Source organism: Enhydra lutris, unplaced genomic scaffold, assembly GCF_002288905.1.
Source record: "Enhydra lutris kenyoni isolate GAN:26980312 unplaced genomic scaffold, ASM228890v2 scaffoldscaffold108, whole genome shotgun sequence".
Lineage (NCBI taxonomy): Eukaryota > Metazoa > Chordata > Mammalia > Carnivora > Mustelidae > Enhydra > Enhydra lutris.
In genome coordinates, this window is record NW_019154192.1 from 881,868 (window position 1) to 901,903 (window position 20,036).

Here is a 20,036-nt window from a genome sequence, read left to right on the forward strand (position 1 = left end):
GTGGGTTACATAACTATGTATCTCCAGGTAAAGGAAAATGAGCAGACCGAAGATGACAGGGGAATACAATTTTAAGATATTTTAGCTCAAATAATCTCAAATGTCAAAAGGAAGTCAAAGCAAAGTAAAAGCTTATGAAGAAAAATTTAAGTAGAAAAATACACCCTCCTCCCACACCACTCCCCTCTCCAAAAAAAAAGGATTAATTGTATCTAGACTTGCATACTTTTCTTACCTGTGCTTTGGCCAACTCACTTAGCCTCTTAGAGTCTCAGATTTCTAATTCATAGAACAAATGTGACAAAGTATCTGTAACCTGCAGAGTCATATAGTGATAAACAGGGTCTTGATCCTGGATCATCCATCATCCCTTTTACCCTCCCCCACAGAGAGTACTTATGCAGAAAACTTAGCATGTAGTCTTAGAGGAATTGGTTTATTTCCAAGTCCATCTGTGGACCTCTTGTAAGTCCATCTTACAAAAGCATTTTCGAACATGAATCAAGTGAGAAAAAGGAATGACCATAAATGTCTTTCAAGAAATTTCTGGAGGACAGATATTAATGGCTTTTGATAGGGGAGATTTAGGCATATTTTTAGGCTCAGAATAAAGACCCAGAAAGAGGGGCGCCTGGGTGGCTCAGTGGCTTAAAGCCTCTGCTTTCGGTCAGGTCATGATCTCAGGGTCCTGGGATGGAGCCCTGCATCGGGCTCTCTGCTCAGCAGGGAGCCTGCTTCCCTTCCTCTCTCTCTGCCTGCCTCTCTACCTACTTGTGATCTCTCTCTCTGTCAAATAAATAAAATAAAATCTTTAAAAAAAAAAAAAAAGACCCAGAAAGAACTTGAGAGAATTAAGATTAGAGACAGAAGACCTATACACTGGGATCAGGAGCCCCAGTAAAAGAACAAAACAAAAAAGAGAATAAACTTGAAATAGTGATGAATGAAATTAAATTGACAGCTCACTTTTTTGCGTTGAATGAAAAAATTATTTGAATAGTTTTGCTAGTGACAGAACTCAAATAGAGGATGATGGGGGCTTCCCTAAGTTTTGAAAGTCATCTACTTCATATAAAGCATGTTTATATGGTTGGCAAACAGTAGAGGAGGTACTTAATGTGGCAGCACTTGTTTTATGCAGTGCGTTTCTTATGGCAGTCATATATGAAGGGATTGTGAATGCATTTACATATGTACCTATTCTTTGGAGTCCCCCTCCTTTTTAAACAAAGTACTCGGCTGCTTGTTTTTGAATATATACACATATTTTCACAGTATTTTTAAGGCAGCAATTGATAAGCATTTTTAGATTCTTTGGTAAGACAAGTATGACAACTAAGAACCTTATATTTTTTCTGGAGTACTATATATAACGTTTAGACTATACTTTTTATGTTTTCTTGTTATAAGTACTGCTATAACAATAGGTATTTAGTAGGTTGAGTAACAGTATTAATAAGAATTTACATTTTCACTTGTCTTTGTTAAAGACTATAGTGATGATGTTACCACCATACACATTAAAATTGGAATGATTGTCTTTTTAATATTTAAAACAAATATGCCTTTTTTTCCTTCTACTTTTAGGTTATGAGATGGTCTGTGCAAGATGGTCTGTCCTTGAATTGGAAATTTTTAAGACTGACATATGCTGGTACTTTATCTCCTTTAAGTGGACTATAATTTCTTCTGTTCCAACCACTACATAAGCAAACAAAATAGCAAAGATCTGTTCTGTGTCAAGTATGACAGCCACAACTCGTGGCTCTCCAACAGGAGGGAATGACAGCCAAGGCCAGGCTCCTGATGGACAATCTCAGCCCCCCTTCCAACAGAATCAGGTAGGACATGTTAAGACTGTTTTGGGTGCCATTAGTTACTAAACAATGATGTAGATGTCTTGAATAATTTACAGTCATGGAAGCTTATTGTCATTTTAAGTTATATTTAAGAAGAGTCACTGAGACTTGTAGGAAACCTGTCATACCTGGTTAAAAACGTTCCTTTTATTTTTTTAATATAAGACTCTGAGGATAAAAGAATTTAGTTATTTTATAACAGTTTGTTATAAGCATAGATTTAAGTCAGCTCTTTATACCATACTAACCTTATCGCTATGGCTAAAATATCTGTGCCTTAGTTTCTGTGTTTTTATTTTCGTTAGGCAAGTTGGTAGTTATTTTTAAGTATTGTAAGCTGCATTTATTCTAGCATATATGAACCGCCCACAGCCTGGGTCTGTCAGCGATTTGAGGACCCTGTCCTTCCAGCCTTTGGGAGCCATGATGCTGGACGCATGCCCCACCCCGTATTTGCAACAGCTCTCAGCCTTCATGAATGGTCCCCATTGTGCGATATATGGATATATAGTGGTATAGGAACAACAGCTGCCCCCAGGTTGGTTTGGTTGACAACATTTAAAATGTTTTCTCTTTAGTTGCCAACAATTTAAAAATCAAAGTATTTCAATTAAAAATCTGGCTTTTTGGCATCTCCAGATTTTTCATATTAGACCTACATTCCCACTTTACAGCAGTTAGTTACAATTGCATGACAGTCCCCAATTTTAGATGGGAAATCATATCCCGACCATACCCTCTGTTCACTCAGCGTCGGTAGTCAGTAGCAGTTCAGTCATGCACGTACTTCTCATCACCACAATGTCTCTGTTCTTATCTCTAGAAATAGCAGAAAAAGTCAAAGTTGTACTGCAAAGACCTCACAACTCAAAGGCCTACCTTATTTATTATAATCTTTCTGTCCCTGAGGGCATCTGAGTTAGAGATCTGTGAACTAGCAGTTTCTGTATTTTAATTGACAGTAAGTAAACCAATGTTTGTAAAGGGCCCAACCCAGGTTTTGGTATTAAAGCTTAGTGCTGGCCTACATGGAAATAATTAATTTTCCTTTTTTCTGAAAGAATCTGTATATGATTAATGAAATATTTGTAGAAGGGTTTATATAACATTAATCCTTTATTTCTGAAAGTGGTAATATATATATTTTTCTTGCTCAGTTTTTCTAGGAGGATTAGTTTCTTTAAACTTCACAGAGTAACATTTTGCAGTTAGCTTTGGTTTTTTGTTTACACTTACTAAATGAATCTTTAATCTTCATTAGTTCTTTCCTTTTGCTTTCTTTGTGTTCCATTGATGTTCATTTTCTAGTTTCATGATACAGAAATTTAGATGAATGTTTAGCTTTTTCTTGTTTTTATATTTTCCAAAACATGCACTTTAAATAATAAATTTTGCCAAACTACGTCCTGCAGCTTTTAATGCATTCACATCTGCTGTATTTTGCTTAACACATTTAAAAATTTGTGTGGTGATATTTAATGTAAGAATATTTTCAGAAATGTAGTGCTTCCCATTAAAGCATTTGGAGGTTTTCTGGTTAACCTTTTTGTCATTGAGTTATAGCTTAATCCCTTTGTGGTTAGAGAGTATATTCTTTGATGCTACTCTTTGGGAATTTATTGAGGATTGATCTGTTGTCCAGCATATAGTAATTTTGAATATATGAGAATTTGAAGCAATTTGTATGTTTTACTGTAGCATTTAATGTCAGTTATTTCCAGTTTGCTTATTATGCTTTTCAGATGTTCACTATGGCCTTGTTTCATTTTGTTTTGTTCTAAATTTGCTTGTTTTGTAGTAGTTGAGAGGTGTGTTAAACTACTTGGGATTGTGGATCTGTCCATTTCATTTTTTTGTTCTATCAATTTAATTTAATTTTAAAGACTATTTGAGAAAGAGTGCCTGTGCACATGTGTCTATAGGGGCAGAGGGAGAGAGAGAATCTTCATGCCAACTCCTAGGCCAGTGCAGAACCCAACACAGGGCTTGATCTAGGACCTTGAGCTGAAATTAGGAGTCCGATGCCCAGCTGACTGTGCTGGTGACCACCTAAGCGGTCCTGTTCTGTCGATTTTAGTGAGATATATTTTGAACCCATAAGATGCATGCAAACTGAAAATAGTGACTTGGGGTTGGATGGTTGGCCCATTAATCCTTATGCAGAGATATCTTTAATCTCTACTAATAATTCTTGTGTTAAAAATCTATCTTGCCTGTCATGTATTCGTATAAATGCAGCATTATCTTGGGGGAAGGAGCAGGGTTATTACGTGTATTGTCTTTTCTTACTCTTTTTAAAGCACTCATTTTTATTGCTCTTTTTTTTTATTGTGTGTCTTTCATAAATTGCCTTGAACCCTGCCTTTTTAAGTTTCCACTGATACTTTTTTCTATTTTTTTTTTTTTTGAGATTTTATTTATTTATTTGACAGAGAGAGATCACAAGTAGACAGAGAGGCAGGCAGAGAGAGGAGGAAGCAGGCTCCCTGCCAAGCAGAGAGCCCGATGCGGGGCTGAATCTCAGGACCCTGAGATCATGACCTGAGCTAAAGGAGGAGGCTTTAACCCACTGAGCCACCTAAGCACTCCTACTTTTTTCTATATAAAGAGGCTTTTTAGGTTCACAGCAGAATTGAGCAGAAAGTACAGGGTTCCTGTATCTCCTTTACCACCATCCTGCTAATACCCCTATGTATGTTAACCTTTTCCACCAGAGTGGTGTTGGCTAAATTGACAAAACTACAATGACATGTTGTTATCACTCAAACTTCATAGTTTATATTATGGTTCACATCCTCCTTTTACATTCTTTGGGGTTTGACAAGTGTTTAATGATACAGATATACCATTATGGTATCATATATTACTTTCCCTGCTCTAAAATATGCTCTTCCTTTTCATTCTTTCCTCCCCTGAATCCTTGGCAGCTAATTACCTGCCTATCCAGTTTTGCCTTTTCCAAAATGTCAGATATTTGAAATCATATGGAGTATAAATTTTTCAAAACTACTTATTTCACTTAATATTAGGCGCTTAAAGTTCCTCTGTGTCTTGTCATGGCTTTAGTTGCTTTTGTGTCTTTTTTGTTTGTTGGTTGTTTTTAATCACTGAATAACATTCCATAGTCTGGATGTAACACATTTTATCTGTTCGCTTTCTGAAGGACATCTCAGTTGCTTCCAGGTTTTGGCAGTTATGAATAAAGTAAATATTCATCCATGTGCAGGTCTCTTTGTGGAAATGTTTTCAACTCATTTGAATGAATACCGAGGGGTACGATTGCTGGATTGTATATTAGTGTATATTTAGTTTTGTAAGAAATTGCCAAACTATCTTCCAAAGCAGGAAAAGCAGCAGACTGAGGGAGAAGATGACTCCCCACTGAGCAGAGAGCCTAATGCTGGGACTCAATCCCAAGACCCTGGCTGGGATCATGAGCTGAGCTGAAGGCAGCCGATTAACCGACCGAGACACCCATGCGTCGCATGATCCATTCAATCTTTGTGTGTTTTGTTTGAGTGTTTTGGTTTTTTTTTTTTTTTTTTTTGATTTTTTATTTTGTTTGGTTTGTTTTTAAGTTTTCAGTCTATTTAAATTCTAGCTAACACAGTATAATATTGGTTTCAGGAGTAGAATTTAGTGATTCATCAGTTGCATATGACACCAGGTGCTTATCACAGGTACCCTCATTAATACCTGTTACCCATTTAGCCCATTCCCCATTTACCATTTACCCTTTTTCCATTTACCCTTTCCATTTACCCTTTTTCTCTAAACTTAAGAATCTCTTATACTTTAAGAGTGTGTTTTTTGTATTGTGTCGTTTTTCTTTTGTTCATCTGTTTTGTTTCTTAAATTCCACATATGAGTCAAATTATATGGTATTTGTCTTTGACTTATTTCACTTAGCATTATACTTTCTAGCTATATCCATGTCCTTGCAAACGGCAGATTTCATCCTTTTTCAAGGCTAATTAATATTCTCTTGTATGTATGGAAGACATTTTTATCCTTTCATTGGTTAGCGGACACTGGGGCTCTTTCCCTAGTTTAGCTATTACTGATAATGGTTCCATAAACTTTGGGATACCTATGTCCCTTTGAATCAGTATTTTTGTAGGCAAACTTAGGGTCCCCCTACTATTCACCATCTTAACTTCTGCTTTACTAAGTAAATACTTGTTAGTGCAGTTGCTGATTCAAAGGGTAATTCTGTTTTTAACTTTTGGAGGAACCTTCGTACTGTTTCCAGAGTGGCTGCACCAATTTGCATTCCCACCATTGTCCACATCCTCACCAACACCTGTTGTTTCATGTGTCCTTGATTTTAGCCATTCTGACAGGTGTTAGGTGATATCTCACCATGGTTTTGAGTTGTATTTCCCTGATGATGAATGGTGTTGAGCATCTTTTCATGTGTCGTCTTTGGAAAAGTGCCTATTAATGTCTTCTGCCCACTGTTTAACTGAATCGCGTTTTGGGTGTTGAGTTTTAGAAGTTATTTATATATTTCAGGTACTAAAAATGTATCAGCTGTGTCGTTTGCAAATATCTTCTCCCTTTCTGTAGGTTCCCTTTTAGTTTTACTGATTGGTTCCCTTGCTGTGCAAAAGCCTTTTATCTTGATGAAGTCCAGTAGTTCATTTTTGCTTTTGTTTCCCTTGTGTCCAGAGACGTATCTAGTAAGAATCCAGGTTTCTGCCTGTGTTCTTCTGGATTTTTATGGTTTCTTGTTTCACATTTAGGTCTTTCGTCTGTTTTGAAATTTAATTTTGTGTATGGTATAAGAATGTAGTCCAGATTTTTTATTCTTCATGTTGCTATTGGTTTTCCCAACATCATTATTTATTTATTATACAGACAGAGATCACAAGTAGGCTGAGAGAGAGGAGGAAGCAGGCTCCCCACTGAGCAGAGAGCCCGATGCGGGGCGCGATCCCAGGACCCTGGGATCATGACCCGAGCAGAAGCCAGAGGCTTTAACCCACTGAACCACCCGGGCGCCCTTCTCAAAACCATTATTGAAGACACTTTTTTCCCACTGGATATTCTTTCCTGTTTTGTTGAAGATTAGTTGACCTTATAGTTGTGGGTTCATTTCTGGGTTTTCTGTTCTGTTCCATTGATCTATGTGTCTGTTTTTGTGCCAGTACCATGCTGTTTTGATGACTACAGCTTTGTCACACAGCTAGAAACCCACAATTAGGATGCTTCCAGATTTGCTTTTTCTTTTTCAAGATTGCTTTGCTTATTCAGAGGCTTACGTGGTCCCATTACAAATTTTAGAATTATTTGTTCTAGCTCTGTGGAAAATGCTCTTGGTATTTTGATAGGGATTGCATTAAATGTGTAGATTGGGTAGTATAAACATTTTAATATTATTTGTTCTTCCAATCCATGAGCATACATTGCACTTTTTTTTTCTTTCTTTTTTTTTTTTTTTTTGCTTTTTTTCTGAGGGAATGTCCAATTTTGCTCTTATCCTTGGTCCTTTGTTAGATGTACATAAGGTGTTCTTTCCCCCTCCATCGTTTCTTGCAGGATTTGTCTTTAGCACTTAATTTCTGCAATTTGAATACCATATGCTTAGGTGTACCTTTTTCTGCTTGGCATTTTCTGAGTTTCCTGGTCCATGCTTTGGTGCCTTACACTAATTTAGGGAAATTCTCATTTTCAAATACTATATTCCTTCCTCTCTTTCTTGCCATCTGGTATCCTTACTATGTGTATATTACATGTGTGCAGTTGTTCTACAATACTTGAGTACTCTTTTTTCTTTTTTCTTTTTTTTTTAAACTTTTTGCTTTGTAGTGTTGGCAGTTTCTCTTGACATATGTTTAATGTTACAGTTTTCTGTCCTCATCTGTGTCTTACCTACCAATGAGCGCATCAAAGCCCCCCAAAAAAACCAACTTTTTGATAGTATAGTGTTTTTTACCTCTAGCATTTCTTTTTTTATTCTTTCTTAGAATTTCATCTCTGCTTACATGACCCATTTGTTGTTTTCATGTCTGCTTTTTCTGTTAGAGTCCCTACCATTTATCAGTTGTAGTTATTTAAATGTTTGGTTGGATAACTTCAATATCCTGGTCATATCAGAATTTCATGTTTTCTCTGTCTCTTCATACTCTGTTGATTTTCGTGTACTGTGTCTTGGGTTTTTTGTTGAAACTTGGACAAACTTGGACTGAGTAAAAGCAACTGCTGTAAATAAACCTTTCATATTATGTAATTAGGGAGGGGGAGGATGCATAGAGAGGACTGGAAGTGAATATTTAACTTTCCTCCACACAGAAGTCTATACAGGCTAGAGTTTCATATTTCCATTCTTCTAGTTTGGTTCTTGTAAAAACCTAGATTAGGACCTGGTAGAGTAGCTTCTCTTGAGGGTAGGCTTTATTAAGAAGAACAGAGTGCTGTATCATATTTCAAAAAGGCTACTTTGCATCTCCTCCTGGAAATTAGGAGCTTTTTCCATGATCCTCTCTTGACTTGATAGGATCTGGAGGTAAAAATTACAAAAATATGAGTGTTCCTCTGTTGTTTTTAACTCTCAGAGTTGGCACATCAGCTTTCAAGCAATTCATCAAGTACAGTTTAGGTTTTTCTGTCTTGCTCCTTATTTATATGGAGGTTTTTGCTCATGGTTTTCTGCGGGTAATTTTTGATTCTCTCTGTCCCTCTGATCTCTCTTCTGATTTTGTGGGCAGCAGTTTGCCATGTGACCTCAATTCCCCATCAGATCTGTGAAGAGTTATTGATTCAGTTTATTACTTCCTAGGAAGGAGTGACAGCTCCTAGATTTTTATATTCTGAACCAGATATCAGAAGTCTCCTCCTATCCTCTTACTTCTCCCTCTCTCTCTCTTTTTTTTAAGATTTTATTTATTTATTTAGAGAGCAAGTGGGCATTGGGAAGGGACAGTGGGAGAGGGAGACCCTGGGATCATGACCTGAGCGGAGGCCAAATGCTTAACTGACTCAGCCACCCAGGTACCCCTACTATCTTCTCTTTTATATTCTTCTATTTAAGTATCTGTATTTCACATAGCTTATGGCCATGTTATATGTTTGTCTTGGTCTTTCAGTTGTGTTTTCAGTCCTTTTAATATAAATGCTTATACATTTGGGATATTTGTCTTTTCTGGTTTATGTGCCTTAAGAATTTGGGAATGACTTACCTGAGTCATTTTTGACTTTTGTTGTCATCATCTTCACTAGCGTTGCAGATTTCTGAAGGCTTGACTAGGGTTGGGGAATCCATTTTCACAATTGTTCACTCCACATGACTTTTGATTAGATGCCTCAGTTTTTCAGCACGTAGACCTCTACAAAGGACTGCTTAATTGTCTTCAGGTCACTTTTCTCAGAAAGCTTGTTCTAACAGAGAGGAAGAAAAAAGTTTGATAACCTCTGTGGCTTCCCTTCAGAAGTTACACTGACATTTCCAAAAAGATATATAGTTAAGAAAGTTCATTACAGCTGTTTTACTAGCAGTAACCATTATAAAAACTAACATTCTCTCATTATTACCTATTCAGTTCATGTAGTTCTATGTACTCATTAATTAATCAAATGTTCTTACTCTTTAAGCCTTAAATCTTTAAAATACAGTAAATGTAGGATGAGAAATGTGATCCAACTTCATTAAATATTTATAGATCTGTATGGAAGATTTTAAAGTATAATGTTTTTACTAAATATATATCGATACTAAATTGCTAAATGTTATATATATATGTATACGGCACTGAAATTTAAATCTGGAGTATTTAATTTTTAAGACCTCATCAGCTGACTCCTCCAACGGGAATTCCCCAACAACTCCCCCAGATGAACAAGGTCAAGGTGATGCTCCACCACAGCACGAAGACGAAGAACCTGCATTTCCACATACTGACTTGGCAAAGTTGGATGACATGATCAATAGGTGAATTGTTTTGATTTTTTTTTTAATGGAGCTAATAAACTAAAAAGCAGTTTTGTTTTTTTTTTTAATATCAGCATTGCCACTGCTAAAGAATGAGAAAAAGAGTGAATTGTAAGAATAGTAATTTTGCCATTTTCTTAATTGCTGTAATACTTAAGTCATTGTCAGATACTTTGTAATTCATTTTTAATGCAGGCATTGGTATGAATTTTTAAAAATTGAAAGATGATATGAATAAAGATTTTAAATTAATGATGCTTTGTCATCCTAATGGGTGTGTTTCATTCCTAGAACTGTAGGTAGGGAGTTCCTTTTGTGTGTCATTTCTTTTTGGTATATTGACTGCTAGACTTGTTCGATGACCTTTCTTATTTATAGGATGTCCATTTTTTATCACATATTGTTGTAAAAGATTGTAGTTTGGTAGTTTTTGATATTTATTAAAGTGTGTTTATAATTAGGACTGAAGGACTAAGTTATATTACATCTTTAGTGACAAGGAAATTTTAAAAAGACAGCTTTTGCCTAACCTATGACTAAAACACTAGAAAGTATCAGTTTACATCTAATAGATTTTCTTGTAAAAGGTATCTTTTGTCGTCTTTCTGTAAAGGTGGAATACAGTTCTTTCTGAGAAGTAGTGGATTAGTCATTGGAATATATTCTTTAAGCACTGAGTTTTTTATTATACTAGGGAAAATCCTAGCCTGGGTATGGTGGCATTTGCATTGCTTTTGATGTAGGGAGTATACTTAGAATAATACAAAGGCTTAGAGGTTCTTCAAGTCATGTGATTTCCAAGAGAACTTGGTATATGTTGTGTTGAATTGAAGGAGAAATAAGCCATTTGTCTCATTACTTGTCTTTGTGAAGAATACTCAAAGAAATATTACTGATACCAGAACCTCAAAAGAGTATTTTTTCCTACTGACTTAACAGTGGTTATTTAATTGATAAGTGATTATTTTTAGTTGTAGGGGCCTGTGAAAGTTATTTATTGAATTCTCCTTCATTGGTATATTTCTGCTTAAGCAGTGCTTTAAAAAAAAGTGTGTGTGTGTGTAGAAAACAGTATTTCATTCTTAGTTTCACAAAGCAAATAATTTGCCAAGCTCTTCTTTCATTTATGGTAAATGTATAATATAGTCAGGGTTTTTTCACTTAGTCATAGTAAAATTAATTTTGTAGGTAAGTTATAGTATTGCATTCATGCTCAAATAATAACAGCATTTTTAAATTTTACAATAATTTTAGGCCTCGGTGGGTGGTTCCAGTTTTGCCAAAAGGGGAATTAGAAGTGCTTTTAGAAGCTGCTATTGATCTTAGTAAGAAAGGTGAGTGATGTTACTGTGTTTTCCATAATATATGCTAGTAGATACTTGCATGTTGTTCTTAAAGGCTTTTGTTTTTATAAAGTTGCAGTTTTTTCTAGTTATAGTATATTCTTAGACCACACTATCTCACTAAACTTTCTGTTAGGAAAAGGTTCTGTTAGAGCAAAGGTTAGAAATACCTTCGGATAAACTTTAAGTACGTCTGTTAAAATTTCATGCAGAACTTTACATATATGTTAGTATTTGTCAGAGCAGGACCTATTAGTTTGTATATTTTTGCAGGAGCTATTAATTAAAAGTTTAAAATAATTTTTTAAGTGTAATAGTTTTTTCAAAATTATGTAGAATACATTAAAACATATTTTACAATTTAAAAATACTAAATGGCCATACAAATCCAGATTTACCAGTTGATCTTTTTTACATGTAAGCATATCTTAATTCGCAAGTTAATTTCAGTAAAGATTATTTAAACTCGCCATTTGAATGACTTAATGATTAGCCAGTGAACCAAAAGATACACAAGTCTTAATTTTTTTGTTAAAATTGCTATTACATTATATCTTTGTAACAAAATGTCAAGATTGCATTTAGGCTTTTTAAAGACTTACATAAATTTTTTTTTTTAATGTCTTAAATAAATATGGTCCTTTTTTTTAAGGCAACTGATAAATAATCTGGTATTTTTCATTGCTGCTCAAACAAAAACATTTTGTGCTTTTATTTTTAATATTTAATATTAAATATTTTTAATATTTTTAATATTAAAAAAACTTATTGATGACTTTGTTCTGCCCAATATTATATGCAGCTGAATTCCTGTAGGAAATGGCTAATTTTTGTAAATTCTCTACTTGCTTAAGGCTCGGAAGGCTAAAATGGAAGGGCAATTCCATTTTATTTTCCAGATTATTCAGTAGGCAGATTTTTAACATCTTTGGTATCTGTAATGTCTATTAATATAGTCTGTGTTGTGTTTTTGTCAGTGTTAATAATTTAATTAATATTAAATAATTTAATTAACTAACAGTTAATTAATAATTTAATTAACTAACAATTATCCAACAGTCATTTAAAGAATGCTTTGCTTTTAATCCTGCAAATTATGAAAATATTTTTTATTTGTTATTTATAACAAATGTTTCTCAAGATTCAAGTTTCTTTTGTTAGTTTGCACATTTGTAAGTTAAGTGAAGGACCTATGAGCTAGGCATGTTTTAAATCCTAAAGGTACAAAGTGAACAGAAATTTCAGTGCTACTTTGTTTAATAGCACTGCCATTCAGTGGATATATATGGTTTGCTGAGGCCTTCCCCATTCATTTTTTTCTGGGATCCTGATTACTGTGAGACAAGGTTTAGGGTTTGTTTTTTTTTTAAGAGCAGTCCTGGGTTTAAATACTTTGTCAACATATATATGATCTAAACCAAACTACACTGTGAAAATTTAGTATTTCTGAGTTCTTATGATAAGTGTTAGAAGTTTTCTTCTTGGCTCTGAGCGTATTGCTTTTCTTCAAAGAGGTAAGCATGCATAGATAATGAAAAATGATGAAAGGACTAATTGTGAAGACTAGACAGAGTTCATGTTTTAAATTTATTGTTAAAAAATTCACAGCCAAACGAAATTTTAAAATGGTTACTTTTTTTTATGATTTGAACTGTATCTTCAGTGAGTTTAGTGCTGTGAAATGCCTTCATTCACTTTTTACCCAGCAACTTTTTTGTTTAAAATCTAGTAACATATCCTGAAGCGCTTTCATTTTTATTATCCAAAATGATATAATTGGTCAGGGAAATGTTTTCTTTATGCTAAATTTATTGTAATTCTTTTTAATCTATTCTTAGGTCTTGATATTAAAAGTGAAGCATGTCAGCGTTTTTTTCGAGATGGGTTAACAGTATCTTTCACTAAAATTCTTATGGATGAGGCAGTGAGTGGCTGGAAATTTGAAATTCATGTAAGTTAGAGACTCATATTTACCTGGTGATGAGTACGGATTTATTTTTGGAAAATATTATTGTAATAATATATTAAGTCTGATGATACGTATTTGACACAATTGAAGGTTTTTAAGAACAGTCTTGGTCTTTTAGAATGAATTTGAGATTTTTGAGTCCTGAAACTTTGGTTTAATCTGTGTCCTAGAATCCTGAATGCCTGTGACTATGCACATCACACATTTCATCAAAGGTACCATGTTGTTGATTGTAAGATTGCACTATTTTTCATAACATTAAGAAAGAAAAATACCCAGGGTGGCAAATAGAGGACTCCCAATATAATTAGGACACTAAAGGATATAATTTTAGTATAGATGTATCTGATAAATAAATTCATAATGCAGAAATGAAAAGCAAGGAATATTATAAGCTTGAAAATGTAAATCTTACAAGCTTGAAAATTTAAACCACAAACCATTAATCCCATAAGTTTTGGATATGAATTCAAACTACAGTTTTTCATAATTAGGAAAGTCAAAATCTGAAGTATTCTAAAATTAGTGGTGTCTTCAACTAAACAGCTGCAGGAAATCTGACTACTGTCAAGAAATAGCTTGAGTCTAGGACAACACAAACAGATGAAGGATAGTGCAAGCTGCCACTGATTCTTAGATTCATAGATTCTTGTAACCAGAGATTTTGAAAGTGAAAAAATACACATCTTACTTGAATCATTGAACTCTAAAGCTTGGTTCTTATGTATAATAAAGAACTGAAATGAGTTACAAAGCAAACAACATTGTTCTGTGGACTTTAACCTAGAAAATACAACTAGGACATTCCCCATAAATGAGTATGGGGTATAGATCCTAATACTTTTTGATCTGACATGTAACTTTTTAGTGTTAGAGGTAGACATTTGGGAGATTATCTGACTTTTGAATTGATATTTAAATCCAGGTCTCCTAATCTTGGATAATTGACAGGATTTTGAACATTTAGGTTGTGGAATTAGTGCCTCTAGAGTACAGATTCCAAAGGAAAAAATGATAATTTGCATGTCTGCTCTGTGGACACAGAATAGAAAGATAACCAGTGGTGCCTACTTCATCTGCAGCCTTTCTCACATCACTTTTGAAATTAGGTGCAATGCAAATATGAAGTAAATTATTAATTTTATTTTTACTGATAACTTGAGTTTGATGATAATATTTGTGAAGTTAAGCATAATTCAGATGACCTGTATAGAAAAATGGAAAGACAGCATTATTAACAAGATTAGAGTGTTTCTGTGCTTGAAATTACAGTGTTACCTCTTTTAAATAACTTCTCTTGTCCTTGTCCCTTTTCATATAACAGAGGTGCATTATTAACAATACTCATCGTCTAGTGGAGCTTTGTGTGGCCAAGTTGTCCCAAGACTGGTTTCCACTTCTAGATCTTCTTGCTGTGGCCTTAAATCCTCATTGCAAATTCCACATCTACAATGGTACACGTCCATGTGAATCAGTTTCTACAAATGCTCAGTTGCCTGAAGATGAACTATTTGCTCGTTCCTCAGATCCTCGATCACCAAAAGTGTGTTGTTTTTCAAAATCAAATACTATTTTGTGTTTGTTATAAAACTTCAGTGACATGGTCCTTTCTTTAACATAGCGATCAGTATATAACTTTCTTTTATGTGGGTTTGTTTAAAATACACATTATTTAATATATATAGTGATTCATTAACATCATATACGGGGCCAGCAGCACAAAACTCATCCCTGACCAAAGCTATTATGTGTTGATCAGTTGATGAATATGGTTATATTGGAACTTTATGTTATTTTTCTGCTAGTAGCAAGATACAGTATTTGCTTGTTCAGTGTTAGAAATTACATTAGAAAATATAACTGTTTTACGTCAAGAGCGTGGACTGTACATTTATGACAGGCCATTTAAACAGGTTTTTTTTTGTTTTTTTTTTTTTAGGATTTTATTTGGGGGGGAGAGAGAGAGAGACAGAGCACAAGCAGGGGAAGAGGGAAAGGAAGAAGTAGATTCCCTGCTGACCAGTGAGCCCCACATGGGGCTTGAACCTAGGACCCTGAGATCATGACCTGAGCTGAAAGCGGACACTTAACTAAGACACCCAGGCACCCTGTAAACAGATTTTTAAAATTTTTACTATTTTGTGACATAGCCTAAGGCATCTTTTAGTAACATTTTATTTACTCATTTGTAAGAGAGAGAGCAGGGGAAGAGGGAAAAGCCAACTCTCTGCAGAGCAGGGAAGTATCCCTGGTACTTGATTGCAGGACCTAGAGATCATGATCTGAGCTTAAGGCAGATGCTTAACTGACTGAGCCGCCTACGTGCCCCTCATTAGATTATTTCTTAAAATGCTTTGATTTCTTAAGAGGAAATCTTAGTGTTGATTAGTATCTGAGTTTTAGGTCATGTAGGTAATCTTTCAGTCTATATTCATTTTGCCCAGAGAAGATACAGGCTGCCCAAATTGTAATTAATTTCAAGGAAGTTCAGTAGAAAATTTAAAAAAACTAATGATGTATCAATACAGCTAAGAAATTAGCCAAAAGCACTGAATTAGCAGACCAGTATATAAAGAAAGCTTCCTGTTTTGTATATGTTCATTCTAGTGTCCTATTTTACATGTCATTTTAGTGAGGGTTTTTTTTTTTCAACATATATGTCATCATTTGTATCTTGATAGGCATTTTTTTTAAGATTTTATTTATTTAAGAGAGAGTGAAAAAGCACAGGCAGGGGGAGCAGTAGTGTGAGGGAGAAGTAGGCTCCCCACCAACCTGGGAGCCTGATGTGGGACTTTATCCCAGGACCCTGAGACCATGACCTGAGCCAAAGGCAGACACTTAAGCATCTGAGCTATCCAGGTGTCCATAGTGAGTTTTTAATGTCTCAAAGACTGATTGTATTCATTTTGATTCATTTTTGAACACATTGAAAAAGTTACCAGCAGTAGAAGCAGAATGCAGAACATAGCTTTAGTGTGTGTCAGTGTACACATACATAAATAGAATCCAAAAAAATAACAGCACAGAATCCCTGTAAAGTTATGTGAAATGTGTACATACATGGATAATTTGGCTATTTTATTACCAATTTGGATGCCCCTCATTTCTTGTCATGCCGAAGTTCCATGGCTAGCCTTTGGTACCTTTAGTACCTTTAGCTGTTTAGGTTTGGTTAAGCTAAACAAAGAACTTTGTTCCTAATCTTGGAAAGGTTTCAGTATTTCATCATTGAGTTTGATACCGGTTTTTCATATGTGGCCTTTGTAAATTTGAAGCAATTTTCTTTTGTTCTTAGTTTGTTCATTTTTATCATTTTAGGTTGTTGCGTTTTGCCTGGCCCTTTTTCACCATGAATTGAGATGATGTGGTGTTTTTTGTTTGTTTGTTTTTTGTTTTTCTTTGATTCTAGTAATGTCGTGTGTGTTAACATTGATTGATTTTGTATATCGGACATCTTTGCATCCCAGGAAGAAATGTCCCATTTGTTCATGTTGCTAATACCTTGTTGAGGGGTTTTATATCCATGTTCATTAGTATTATTCTGCAACATCATTGTGTGGCTCTGGTATCAGAGTAGTCCTCGTCTCTTAAATTGAGTTTGGATATGTTCCTTCCTTCACTTTTTTGGAAAAACTTGAGATTGGTGTTAACTCTTCTTTTTAAGTGCTTGTTGCAATTTTCTAATGAAGCCATTTGGTCCCTCATTTTTCTTTGTTGGAAAGTTTTTGATTGGTGATTCAATCTCCTCACTAAATTTTAAGCCTGTTAAGATTCTATTCTTTTTGCTAAGTTGTGGTAGAAGTTGTGTGCTCTAGAAATTTGTCCATCTTATGTGTCCAATTTGTTGACACTAATTCATAATACTTTGAATACAATTACTCATAGGACTTTTTAATTTTTTTATTTCTATGAACTCTATAATAAAGTTCTCTCATTTCTGATTTTGGTGGGATTTTTTCTAATTGATTTTTTTTTTTTTCTTTTTTCTCTTTCTGTTTTTGTATTCTGTATTTTATTTATCTCTGGTCTGATGTTTCATTGTGCTAGTTTGGATTTAGTTAGATACTCTTTTTCCAGTTTCTTTTAAAGTGAAATGTTAACATTGTTGACTTGAAGTCTATTTTTGGTTTTGTTTTTGTTTTAACGTTTAAAACTATAAATTTTCCTTGTGGTGCAGATTCTTCCTTTGATCAATTGGTTAAGAATATGTTGTTTTATTTCTTCATATTTGTGAACTTTCCAGATTTTCTTCTGTTACTGATTTCGAATTCCATTGTATTCTGAAAAGATGCTTTCTGTGATGTACTTTTTTTTTTTTTTTAATTTTGTTTATTTACTTGAGAGAAAGAGGTCAGTGCATGAGCAGGGAAAGGGCAAAGAAGCAAAGGGAGAGGGACAACCAGACTCCCCAATAAGCAGGGAGCTGGATGGACATGGGGCTGAATACCTGGACCCCAGGATCATGACCTGAGCCAAAGGCAGCCAGTTAACCAACTTAGCCACCCAGGCACACCTAATTTTACTCTATTTTTTTTTTTTTTAAGATTTTATTTATTTATTTGACAGATGACAAGCGGGCAGAGAGGCAGGCAGAGAGAGAGGAGGAAGCAGGCTCCCTGCCGAGCAGAGAGCCCCATGCAGGGCTCAATCCCAGGACCTAGGATCATGACCTTAGCCGAAGGGAGAGGCTTTAACCCACTGAGCCACCCAGGCACCCCTAATTTTACTCTTTTTAAGACTTCTTTCTGCAGAGTGTTTCATGTGCACTTAGAAAGAATATGTATTCTGCCCTTGTTGGGTATAGTGTTCTGTATATCTGAAAGGTTGATTGTTCTGTAATGTTTTGTAAGATTATCTTTGCTTATTTTCTTCTCTTTAGTTCTGTTATTTGAAGTGCAATATTGAAGTCTCCAAGTAGTATTCTAGAACTATTTCTCCAGTTTGTCAGTAGTTGCTTCATATATTTAAAAACTCTGAAGATGACTCTTATGCTTGTTACATCTTCTTGGTGAATTGACCTTCAGTCATTCCATGTCTTGTCTCTTACCACAGTTTTTGACTTAACAGTCCATTTTTTTGATAGCCATTCCATTTCTGTTTTGGTTACTGTCTGCATGAAATATATTTTTCCATATTTTTTTTAAGCTATACATATCCTTAGATCTAAAAGTGACTCTATCAGGGACAAGTGGGTGGCTCATTCGGTTATTAAGCAGCTGCCTTGGGCTCTGGTCATGATCACAGAGCCTGCCTGGCATTGGAGTCGGGCTCCCTGCCCCGCGGGGGGTCTGCTGCTCCCTCTCCCTATGCCACTCCCCCTGTTTTTGTTCTCTTGGCATGTGTTCTCTGTCTCTCAAATGAGTCTTAAAAAAGAAAAAAAGGGGCGCCTGGGTGGCTCAGTGGGTTAAAGCCTCTGCTTTCGGCTCAGGTCATGATCCCAGGGTCCTGGGATCGAGCCCCACATCGGGCTGTCTGCTCCACGGGGAGCCTGCTTCCTCTTCTCTCTCTCTCTGCCTGCCTCTCTGCCTACTTGTGATCTCTGTCTGTCAAATAAATAAATAAAATCTTTTTAAAAAAAAATAAATAAATAAAAAAGAAAAAAAAAGGATTTTTTTTATTTGAGAGAGCACTTAACAGAGCATGAGTGGGGCGAGTGGCAGGCAGAGGAAGGGAGAAGCAGACTCCTCACTGAGAAGGGAGCCTGGTGCTGGGTATGATCCCAGCAATCTGATACCATAACCTGAGCTGAAGTCAGAGGCCTAACCAACTCAGCCACCAAGGCATCCCAATAAGTAAAATCCTTAAATAAATAGACTCTTTTAGTCATTGGATCCTGGTTTCTTCTTTTTTTTTAGAGAGGTTCAAGTAGAGGGAGGGCCAGGGGCATAAAGAATCTCAGGCAGACTCCCCACTGAGCAGGGAGCCCAGTGCAGGGCTCATGACCTGAGCCAAAATCAAGAGTCAGACTCTTAACTGACTTGAGTCACCCGGGCGCCTCCTGGATTCTGGTTTTTTATCCATTATGTTTATCTGTATATTTTTGATTAAAAAGTTCAATCTTCTTATGTTCAGTGTTGTTATACTGATAAGGAAGGATGTATTTTTGTGCCATTTGGTTGTTTTCCATATATCTTATAGTTGTTTTGTATATTATTTCCTTCCTTACTGACTTTATTCAGTTGATTTTTTTTTTTGTACTGACATGTTTTCATTCCCTTCCCATTCCCTTTGGAGTATATCTGTTCACTCTGTGTTTTAGGAGTTTTTTGTTTTGTTTGTTTTTGTTTTTGTTTTCCATTTGATGGAGTGGGAGAGTACAATTAGTGGGAGCACCAGGCAGAGGGAGAAGCAGATTTCCTGCTGAGCAGGGAGCCCAGCACTGTGCTCAATCCCATGACTTTGGGATCATAACCTGAGCCGAAGGCAGATCCTCAACAACTGAGCCACCAGGCACCCCAAGGAATGCTATTGTATTTCTCAATCAGTAATTTACTTTAGGTGACTTGCTAGCCATCTTCATGAACTGTGCCTGCTCATTCCCATGGAATTCCCCTAGTCTCAGTTTCAAGCTACTTTTGATTTTTCTGGCATCCAAAATAGTGACACAAACCAATCTGTCAGGCTGTTCACAACTAGGTTATTAGGTTGCAGGGTTAGTTCTGTTTGCTCTCTTCAGTTTCTGTGAGGGACTTGAGGACCCTAAACTTTGCTGCTCTGGAGAAGTAGGCATGGATGAGTAAAAACACAATGAAATTGCCTAACTCTTCTGAATGTGATTGTTTTTTGTTGTTGTTGTTGTTGTTGTTTTTGTTTTGTTTTGTTTTTAATTTTATTTTTTATAAACATATATTTTTATCCCCAGGGGTACAGGTCTGTGAATCGCCAGGTTTACACACTTCACAGCACTCACCATAGCACATACCCTCCCCAAT

At 35.5% G+C, this 20,036-nt stretch overlaps 1 protein-coding gene across 3 annotated transcripts in view; it reads left to right on the forward strand.

The window, feature by feature from the left end:
- The first annotated feature begins 1,591 nt into the window (after positions 1–1,591).
- LOC111139452 (probable ubiquitin carboxyl-terminal hydrolase FAF-X) overlaps positions 1,592–20,036 on the forward strand; it is a 149,302-nt gene continuing 130,857 nt past the window's right edge. For all 3 annotated transcript variants that reach the window (XM_022491711.1, XM_022491710.1, XM_022491712.1), the window contains exons 1-5: positions 1,592–1,841; positions 9,644–9,789; positions 11,044–11,123; positions 12,971–13,083; positions 14,426–14,644. In XM_022491711.1, the coding sequence (XP_022347419.1) occupies positions 1,746–1,841; positions 9,644–9,789; positions 11,044–11,123; positions 12,971–13,083; positions 14,426–14,644 (654 nt within the window). In that variant the 5' untranslated portion in view covers positions 1,592–1,745. The remainder of the gene's footprint in view (positions 1,842–9,643; positions 9,790–11,043; positions 11,124–12,970; positions 13,084–14,425; positions 14,645–20,036) is intronic.